The 10,546-nt window shown below is 48.8% G+C and overlaps 1 protein-coding gene across 1 annotated transcript; it reads right to left on the bottom strand.

Moving 5' to 3' along the window:
• Positions 1 to 1,893: 1,893 nt before the first annotated feature.
• LOC123401351 (F-box/FBD/LRR-repeat protein At1g13570-like) lies at positions 1,894 to 4,092 on the bottom strand. The gene is made up of 3 exons (XM_045095136.1): positions 3,072 to 4,092; positions 2,745 to 2,891; positions 1,894 to 2,610 (listed from the first exon to the last, which is right to left on the bottom strand). The coding sequence occupies exons 1-3, from the start codon at positions 4,014 to 4,016 to the stop codon at positions 2,164 to 2,166; spliced, it is 1,539 nt and encodes a 512-aa protein (XP_044951071.1). The 5' UTR covers positions 4,017 to 4,092; the 3' UTR covers positions 1,894 to 2,163.
• Between the last annotated feature and the right edge of the window lie 6,454 nt (positions 4,093 to 10,546).

Below are 10,546 nucleotides of genomic sequence, written 5' to 3'. Positions count from 1 at the left end.
AAGTATATGTTGGGTTGTTACAAATCGATACTGGATTTGTCACTCCGTGCGACGGAGAGGTATCTGTGGGCCCACTCGGTAATCCATCATCATAATGAGCTCAATGTGACTAAGGAGTTAGCCACGGGATGATGGGTTACGGAACGAGTAAAGAGATTTGCCGGTAACGAGATTGAACAAGGTATAGGGATACCAACGATCAAATCTCGGGCAAGAGTCATACTGATAGACAAAGGGAATTGCATACGGGATTAAGTGAATCCTCGACATCATGGTTCATCCGATGAGATCATCGTGGAACATGTGGGAGTCAACATGGGTATCCAGATCCCGTTGTTGGTTATTAGACGGAGAGATGTCTCGGTCATGTATGCATGGCTCCCGAACCCGTAGGGTCTACACACGTAATGTTCGGTGACGCTAGAGTTATTATGGGAATTGTATGTGTGGTTACCGAAGGTTGTTCGGAGTTCCTGATGAGATCCTGAACGTCACGAGGAGTTCTGGAATGGTCTGGAGGCAAAGATTTATATATGGGAAGTTCAGTTTCGGTCGCTGGAAAAGTTTCGGGGTTTATCGGTGTTTTACCGGGATCACCGAAAGGTTACTAGGGGTCCATCAAGAGGGTCCACCTGTTCTGGAGGGCTACACGAGCTGAAAGGGGAATGGAACCAGCCCTTCGTGGGCTGGTACGAGCCAGGGGAGGAGGCCCAAGGCGCAAGGGGCCAAACCCTAGGGCGTGATGGCTGCCTTGGGTGGCAAGCCACCCCCTAGGGCATCGCCCTCTCTTCCTCCTAGGGATGCCGCACCACCTAGGGTTCCCCTAGGGGTGGCCGCACCCCCTCTCCCTCCCTCTATACATAGTGGAGGTTTTGGGAGGGCTGCACGCACACATCTCTTTCTCCCTGGACGCAGCCCTACCTCTCCACCTCCGCGGTACTTAGCGAAGCCCTGCCGGAGAGCCACAAACTCCATCGCCACCACGCCGTCGTGCTGCCAGAGTTCTCCCTCAACTTCTCCTCCCTCCTTGCTGGATCAAGGAGGAGACATCCCCGGGTTGTATGTGTGTTGAACGCGAAGACACCGAACGTTCGGTGTCTGATCGGATAGCCGCGAGTACAACTCCATCAACCGCGTTCGTAGTAACGCTTTCACTTTGCGATTTTCAACGGTATGAAGATGCTCTACCTCTTTCGTTGGTGGTTTCTCCTAGATTGATCTTCGTGTTTCGTAGGAATTTTTTTTAATTATTACTACGTTACCCAATAGTTTTTTGCACACGAGCTCATATGAGCTCTGAGCTCGGGTGAACAGTAAATTCGAAAACAATTATAAAAATGTTCAAAAAAATATGAATTTTTTTTGGACAAACTTTGACAAATTTTCGAAGTGCTCGTCAAATTTCATCATCAAATCACATTTTTGGAAGTCATGGCAAAAAAACAAAATCGAAACTCTGAAAATGCTATTTTCAAAAGCATTTTGGAACACCAATTTTGTTTTTTTTTGCCACGACTTCAAAAAATGTGATTTCATACTGAAATTTTGCAAGCAAGTAAAACATTTGTCAAAGTTTGCTGTAAAAAAATTCAATTTTTTTTGAACATTTTTAAAATATGTTACGAATTTACTGTTCACCCAAGCTCAAGTGTAGAATAGCACTTTCCTAACTTAACTAGTTACTCTTACTATCAGTAACATAACGCACATCAAGACAATATAAACCTATAAGCTAAAAAACGAAAGGCTCAATGTTACTATCCACTGTGAATTTAAACTAGTAACATATGCATGTTATTACTCTATGTTACTTCTCATTATGAATAGTCTAAGTAAACGAAGGAAGTAGTACCATACATAAGTAAACATGTGAGCTCGAAAGAGGCTCAACGCTTCGAGAGACCAATCTCTGATTTCATCGTAGCCAGCATAAATCAAACCATAGATAAAATGTCGCGTGACTGTAACATTTGAAAGGAGTAGATCGCAACACGTGCAATCGAGTCACAGCAAAAAGAAGCAGCTAGTTACGTACGGAAATACAGCATGATACGGTAGAAGACACGATCGAGTCATAAAGTCTCATGCATAGCCGCTGGCTGGCTACCGAACAGGACAGTACTCCTAATAAGTTCTTGAGAGAAACATCAAAGTGTTGGATGCTCACTGACGACGCTCCACCAATATACCGCCTTCAGCCGGGAACGGGTCGCTCAGGGAGAGATCAGACGCGATCTGGTAGCTCCAATCAGCCATTGGACGTGGGAGCCCCATGAACTCCACGTTCTTGTTGACGCACTTTGCCGCAGGCAGCTGCGACGCCAGCTTGCTCAACGCCTCCTTCGCCGCCGTCGGGGCCATCCCGGGGTCCAGCACCAGCACCACCCTCTTCAGCACCCGCGCTCTCGCCAGCACGAACTCGAGGAATCCCAGCTCGTTGGCGCCCATGGTGAACTGGTCCAGCACCAGCTTCCTCACGTGCGACTCCACGCACACGATCGGGCCGACCTCCTCCCAGAACGTGGGGCCGATGAGCTTCTCGCCACCGGCATCACCAGCGTCTTTGCCGTCGTCCTGCTCATCCTCTTCCTCTTCCTTCCCGTTGGAGGACTGCAAAATCTCACATGTAAGCACGAGTGAATTTCAATGTAAGCACGAATTTCAGGAGTATAGTGCTCCTGAATCCTGATGAGACGAATTAGTTTAACGGTATGAGTCGAGCGGGATGAAGGTCACAAACTCACCATGACGTGTAGGGTCTCGACTTGGGGAAAGCACCTCAGGAAACTGAGCATGGTCTTCACTTCCTCGGCTACTTCGAAATTCACCTTCAAAGCTAGCACCTTGACGCTTGGAACCACAACATTTGGGGACACTTTTGTTACCCCGGCCTGCAAATCAAACGCAATAAAAACCGTAGTGTAGTGTAGTAATTCGATCGAAGTTGAAACCAATGCAAACTCACACCAGCGCATCCATATGTATTAATACTTTTGTCTAACCACTCGGAGGAGAAATTAAATAAGATGGGGGGGGGGGGGGGGGGGGGGGGGAGTTGGAGCGGTGTATACCTTGATGATGGTGTTGCCGATCTGTAGCACATGCTTCGCCGTCTCCAGGTAGCCGAGCACGGTGAGCTCAGGAGCATGCCCAATCCTGACCTTGGTGGTGCGCCTAGTTCCAATGCACTGCAGGATGAGCCGCTGCAGCCGTGGGGCGGCAACGACGTCGACCTCGTCCGGCATGGACCACCAGACGAGCACGCAGCAGAGGCTGCTGCTGCTGATCGGGACGCGCGAGGGGGAGGCATAGCTGAGGATGAGCGCGAAGGTCTTGAGCTCCGGGCTGCAGGCGAACAGGTACTCGAGGTCGTGCTCCTGCATTATGGTGTGGCAGATGCCGAGCTCCTGGAGGCGGGGGAAGACGGCGGGGCCGGGCGAGGGCGCGTTGGCAAGCGAGGTGTCCGGGAAGTGCCAGACGCCGAGGTAGAGGCGGCGGAGCGAGGCGCAGCGGAGGATGGACGCCGGCAGGCCCACGTCGAGCGGCCATGGGAGGTTGACGAGGACGAGGGTCTCCACGCCCTTGGCGGCGAAGCGGCGGAGCCAGTTGGCGAGCGCTTCCTCCTTGCCGGCCAGGGAGTTGCAGGAGATGTGGACCCAGCGGAAGGGGCCCGGGTGGGAGGCGAGGACGCGCGAGACGGCGTCGGCGCGGGCGCTGGAGTCCAGCCTCTCCAGCCCGCCTCCCTGGCCCGGCGGCCGGATGAGGAGGTGGCTGTCTTGGAGGACGAGCGGGGTGGAGCGCCAGATGCCGCGCCAGCGAGGGGAGAGCGCGGCGGTGCGGGCGGCGTCCTTGACGGGGAGAAGGGAGACCACGCTGCGCAGGACGTCGTCTGGGAGGGCGCTGATGCGGTCCACCCCGCCGTCGCCGGAGGCGGCGGCCGGGAGGGAGGCGACGGGAGAGGACGGGGCGTCCGGGAGGCAGGAGTAGAGCGCCTCCAGGATGTTGTTCAGGCCCATGGCTCCCGGCGACGGCGACGGCGACGGCCGTGGGAGCGAGCAAGAGCGCGAATGGTTACAGCGAAGGGCGGAGCAGTGTCGAGAGGGGAGTGACCGATCCCGAGCGGAGGAGGTCTTTATAGTGTCGGCTGGGTCGGACACTTGTTTAGGGTTTCGCGATCGTGGGCCGGATAAGGGAAGCAGCTGGGCCCGCCAGTGTTCTTCTCCCATGGTTTTGTTTTTGTTGCTCCCTGCGTCCTCGGCAGGATTGTGTGAGTTAAACTATACTAATCGTGCCAGTTGGACTTAATTTAGCTCATGTTTTTTTTAACCGGTCCAACCCTTTTCCATTGCATATGATCTGGAATACAACTGTCTTAGAAACAACCAGGGGAAGGGAAGGAGTTGCATGTATTGTTAGAAACCCACCACATTCGCATGGCGTCGTCGAAAATGAATGCTATGGAACGAAAACCCGGAAATCGCCACAAAGATAGTGGCCCTATCATGTGTCTAGGAAGAGGGCAAAACAAGTTCAACGAAAGCATGGGATGACAAGTACGATGAAAGTCGCAGAAGCCAAAAGGACCAACAAGCACAATAAATTAGCCTCACTCGCAAAAGATATTAGTTGACAATAATATTAGATGTACAGGGTGGTTGCTACAAAACTTTACAGGAAGAGACAGTGGCTGATAGAGGGGCGGGTGTCCCGATCTTTCGGTGAGATGATAACTATCGATTTGGTGGAGACGACTTTGACGATCCGACTACAAACGTGCACGGCGTTGCGCCTTAGCAATCGCTAAACCAACTCGAAGAGATTATTGACCACGCCGGAGTACGATCAACCTGACCACGAAGGTCTATTCCTGCAAGCAATCGAAAAACAAGCAAGAATATGTTATTGCAATCTGAATATTGCGAATATATATGAAGTATTGATAAGGGTGGGGATCCAAAAGCGGTCTTCGTCTGGTCGTTGGACACAAACGAAGTACACAGAGTTGCAATGGCTAACTTTTAACTAAACAAATCCCAAGCAAAAAGCTACTAGGTTGATCTACCTATATAGAAGCAGGGGGTGGCGGCCAAGGAGGTGTGAGGACATCCCAAGGAAGCCTAACACTAACCCTAGGTCGTACAAGGCCTATGGGCCCAAGTGGAGGTGGTGCAACACCTTTGGACTTGTTGTTTGACTTGGATTCTGGTGCAACGTCATTTTGTTTGGTCTATATCTACGCGCTCCGGACGAATTTGAAGGTGATTCCAATTGAGCCTGAAATCCAGTAAAATCTACTTTGCATCCCAAAAAGAATCACGCAATTCGGAGTTCGAATGAAAAAGTTAAAGACGTTTTAGTACAGGTATGTCTGTGCAGTCCGAATCTGAGTGCAGAACGTGAAAGACTTGGACTCTATCTTCTCTTGGGCTAAAAGTGACGTGAAAAGAACTTCTTGAACAGCAAATAATTATTTCCTTTGACATGAGAGGACCTCTTGAATAGCATCCAACCATTTCCTCTTCCCTTGTCATCACACGTGATTTATACAAGTGTTCGGTCATTCTGCATTTAGGTATAAAATAACAACAGGTGAAGTATTTTTGTTCCGGATAACATAAATAAATTATTGCAAGCAGTAATGGATGATATGAAGTAGCTCTGGATAGGAAGATCACAATGGCAGTAAAGATAATGATGATAAATGACCCCAAGCAGGATAAACCAAAACTATCTCTAGAACTTCCCTCTTGAAAATATTATGTGAAATTTCTGATATTTTTTTCTAAAGAATGCTACTGACTCAAGCTTTGGAATGCAAAAGGAATCACTCAATTACGAGATCGTATGAGGACTCAAAAAATTTGGGAACAGACCTGAAAAATATTGACAAACTGTGTTCCTGACGTTCGGAGGGCAAAAAGTCCTATTTAGTACCCGATTTGTAGGTGACAATAATGAACTTGCTTGATCAACTATTCAGATGAGTCTCGTCGATATCTCGAATTTGAGTACTCGCGGAGCCAAAATGGACATCGCATGAGGAAGATACACATGTTTTACTGAACAGTGCGCAAAAGAGTTTTTAATGCGAATTCACATACGGGATTGACTCTAGATAGATCCAAAATTTGTATTTTTTTCTCTTCTCTCTTTTTTTCTCTCACTTTTTTTCTTTTTTTCTCTCTCTATTTTTCTCTCACTTTTGTTTCTTTTTTTTCCTCTCACTTTTTTTCTCTTCTCTCGAACAACCAATTAAGATGCAGATTGGATCAAGCACAAATGCGAATGACCTCAAGTATGATAATGACAATGAACAATTGAAGCACGCGGTGAATATTGATGGATGGTGGTGGGTGACAACGGAAGGGATGACGGCGGTGTGGTGGTGGTATATGGCAGCAGCGATGAGGACGATGCGGCAACGGCGTGACAACTTGTGAACAGAACTCAAAACTCTAAAAGACTAGACGCTAAGACCAGCAACTTGACACGATGATGCAACCGATAATTCAACTACGCAAGCACTAAAAAGAAAATTGCAAAGGTTCAGACTGGCTTGGACAAAGGATGACTAGATCTAACTAATTTTTCTGGTTTTTTTTGGGGTAACAGGTAAGAAGAATAAATATAATCTAGGGATAACTGGAAATTCTCATCGAGCAACCTGAAAACTGATACCACTTGATAGAGGGGAGGGTGTCCCGATCTTTCGGTGAGATGATAACTATCAATTTTGTGGAGACGACTTTGACAATCCGACAACAAACGTGCACGATGTTGCGCCTTAGCAATCGCTAAACCAACTCGAAGAGGTTATTGACCACGCCGGAGCATGATCAACCTGACTACGAAGGTCTATTCCTGCAAGCAATCGAAGAACAAGCAAGAATATGATATTCCAATCTGAATATTGCGAATAAATATAAAGTATTGATAAGGATGGGGATCCCAAAGCGGTCTTAGTCTGGTCGTTGGACACAAACGAAGTACACGAAGTTGCGTACTGAAGGAGAGTTTGGTTCCGAGAGCTTCTTGAAACTTCTTCCAGAATCTTGAGGTGAATTGCGTTCCGCGGTCGGACACGATCTCCTTGGGAACTCCATGGAGACTCACCACTCGATGAATGTATAGACTCGCCAGCTGGCTGCCATCGTAGGTGGTGTTAACGGGGATGAAACGGGCCACCTTGGTCAAATGATCGACTATGACCCAAATGGAGTTATGACCCTTATTCGACCGGGGCAACCCGGTGATGAAGTCCATGCCGACTTTATCCCACTTCCATTCCGGCACTTGAAGAGGTTGCAGCAATCCAGCAGGTCGCTGGTGTTCAGCCTTGACTCGCTAGCATACATCGCATTTAGCGACATAGGAGCCAATTTCCCTCTTCATGCCATGCCACCAGAATTGTTCTCGGAGGTCTTGGTACATCTTGGTACCACCTGGATGGATAGAGTACGGTGTGTCATGAGCCTCTTGTAGGATCAAGTCCTTAAGTTCGGCCTTGTTAGGTACGCATAAGCGCTTCCCGTACCACAGTACTCCTTGCTCATCAATCGAGAATCCTGGGGCTTTGCCTTCTCGCACCTTTCTCTTGAGGCCTTCGATACTCTTGTGTCCCTTCTGGGCTTCCTTGATGTCGTTTGCCAGGGTAGGCTTGACTTCGAGGTTGGCCAAGTATCCTGGTTCGACTATCTCAAGCCCGAAGCCCTCCATCTCTTCATACAAGACGGGTAACCTTTCCTTGAGCGTGACGTTCAAGGAGCCTGCCTTCCGGCTTAAGGCATCGACTACCACGTTCGCCTTGCCGGGGTGATATTGAATGCTGAGGTCGTAATACTTGATTAACTCAAGCCATCTCCGCTGCCTCATATTCAGCTCCCTTTGAGTGAAGATATATTTCAGACTTTTGTGGTCTCTATATATCTCACATCGCTTCCCCAGAAGGTAATGTCGCCACGTCTTCAGAGCATGCACTACAGCTGCTAGCTCGAGATCATGGGTGGCGTAGTTCTCCTCATGCGATCACAGTTGCCGTGACAAGTACACCACGACCCTGCCATCTTGCATCAGGACTACACCGAGCCCAGTTCCAGAGGCATCACAATATATTACGAATTCCTTGTTGATGTCTGGGGTAGCCAATACCGGGGCGGTAGTTAGCCTCTTCTTCAACTCCTGGAAACTTGCTTTACACACCGGTGTCCACTCTAACTTTCGGCCTTTCTTCAAGAGCTGAGTCATAGGTCGAGCGATGCTGGAGAAACCTTCTACAAACTTACGGTAGTATCCCGCGAGCCCGAGGAAACTCCTGACATCCTTCATGTCCTTTGGTGATTCCCAGTTGCTCACTGTAGTAATCTTGGACTGATCTACGGCCAAACTGTTTGCCGTCAGGGTATGACCCAGAAATCCAACTTCGTTCAGCCAGAAATGACACTTGCTGAATTTGGCATAAAGCTGGTGCTCTCGAAGCTTTCCTAGAACTAACCTCAGGTGTTGCTCATGCTCCTCTTCGGACTTGGAGAAGATTAATATGTCATCGAAGAATACGACGGCAAACTTGTCCAAATATTCCATGAAGACCTTGTTCATGAGGTACATGAAGTAGGCTGTGGCATTTGTCAAACCGAAGGGCATGACAGTGCATTCATATAGACCGTATCGGGCCACGAATGCAGTCTTGGGTATATCTTCGGGTCGAATCTTCAACTGGTAATATCCTGATCGAAGATCGATCTTGGAAAATACCCTGGCCCCGTTTAACTGGTCAAACAGGTCTTCGATCTTGGGGAGCGGGTACTTGTTCTTAATTGTGACTTCATTAAGAGAACGGTAATCGACGCAGAGTCTAATGGTACCATCCTTCTTTGAAACAAATAGAACAGGTGATCCCCAAGGTGATGCACTCGGACGGATGAACCCTTTCCCGAGTTGCTCATCCAGCTGCTTCTTCAGCTCTGCCAGCTCTTCGGAATCCATCCTGTAAGGCTTTTTATATATAGGCCTTGATCCGGGCATGAGCTTGATGATGAACTCGATGTCTCGGTCGGGAGGCATTCCGGGTAGCTCGTCAGGAAAGATGTCCGGGTATTCACAGACTACAGGCACTTGATCAAGCTCTACCTCGGATAGACTGTTGACTCGAGGCACTTGAGCCGATACTGGCTCAGAGACAAACTTGACCTTAACCCCTTGGTTGCTTGTCATGGTAATGGCCCTGTTGGCATAGTCCAAAAGACTCTGGTGCTTGGCCAACCAATCCATGCTGAGGATTACTTCTACACCTTGCGATTTAAGCACAATGAGGTCTGCCAAGAAACTCGTTCCATTGATAACTATCTCGACCCTTCTACACCCTAGGTTGGTCCTCAATACTGCTCCCGGGGTTTGAATTGCCATCTGTCCACAGAGTAGAGTGGGTTTTAAACCACACTTCTCCGCAAACCTTTGAGTAACAAAAGAATGCGAGGCACCACAATCAAACAACACTTTCGCTGGAGTTGAGTTAACGAGGAACGTACCTAGAATGCAGTCCGGGTCTTCCTGCGCCTCTTCTGCAGTGATGTGATTGATCCGACCCCTGATATTGAACTGCTGGTTGTGGGGGGCCTGGTTCCTTCCTGGTGCACCTTGACCGGGGTTGGATGCATTGGGACACGGTGCGTCGGGCTTCTTGTTGCGGCACTGCCTGGAATAGTGCCCGGTCTGACCACACCCAAAGCAGGTGACCTGCCCTGGAGGGTTGGTCTTGACTCCATCGTTGTTCGGCGGGTTTACTACTGGCTTGGCTTGTTGCTGAGGCTGATAATTCTGGCGGAACACCGGGTATTTGTATTGCTGTTGCTGAAAGTTGGGTCTTGCAGGTGCTGACTGCCATGGTCTTGGTCTTGCGCTACTGGGTCCTCCACTGCCTATCAGTTTGCGCTTGCGGGTGTCGTCCATCGCACGGCGCTTGTCTTCCAGCATAAGCGCCTTGTTAACCAACTCGCCGGTGCACAAAACCCACCATTATCCTCCCACAAAACAGCCACCATACCTACCTTCTATCACTAGGATATAGAAATTCGCCAGGTTGAACCTACCACAACGCACCTCTCTCACCGAAGAAATATCGATCAAGTAGGCCAAACTATTTCAATAGATTGGAGAGAATTACGAAGCTATCATAATCATGCACATAAGAACCATATAAGTATTTAGAGGAGACTCAAATATTTATCGTGAATAATATGAACATAAACACACAATTCATTGGATCCCAACAAACGCACTGCACAAAAGGAATTACATCATATGGATCAAAACAAAGATGCGATGATCATTGTATTGAAGATGAAAGAGAGAGATTGCAATCTATGCACTGACTATGGAACCGTAGGTCTATGGTGAACTACTCACATATCATCGTGAGGGCAGCAAGGTTGATGAAGAGGCCCTCCTTGATCAATCCCCCGTTCCAGCAGGGTGCCGGAACGGATCTCCATACGGCCTCCCATCGAAATACAGACTTGCAGCAGCATAAAAAGTGTTTCGAGGCTCCCTC

The sequence above is a fragment of the Hordeum vulgare genome, chromosome 6H (genome assembly GCF_904849725.1).
Source record: "Hordeum vulgare subsp. vulgare chromosome 6H, MorexV3_pseudomolecules_assembly, whole genome shotgun sequence".
NCBI classification, from domain to species: domain Eukaryota; kingdom Viridiplantae; phylum Streptophyta; class Magnoliopsida; order Poales; family Poaceae; genus Hordeum; species Hordeum vulgare.
Note: the sequence above shows the minus strand (reverse complement) of the source record. Positions and strands in the feature narration are given on the sequence as shown.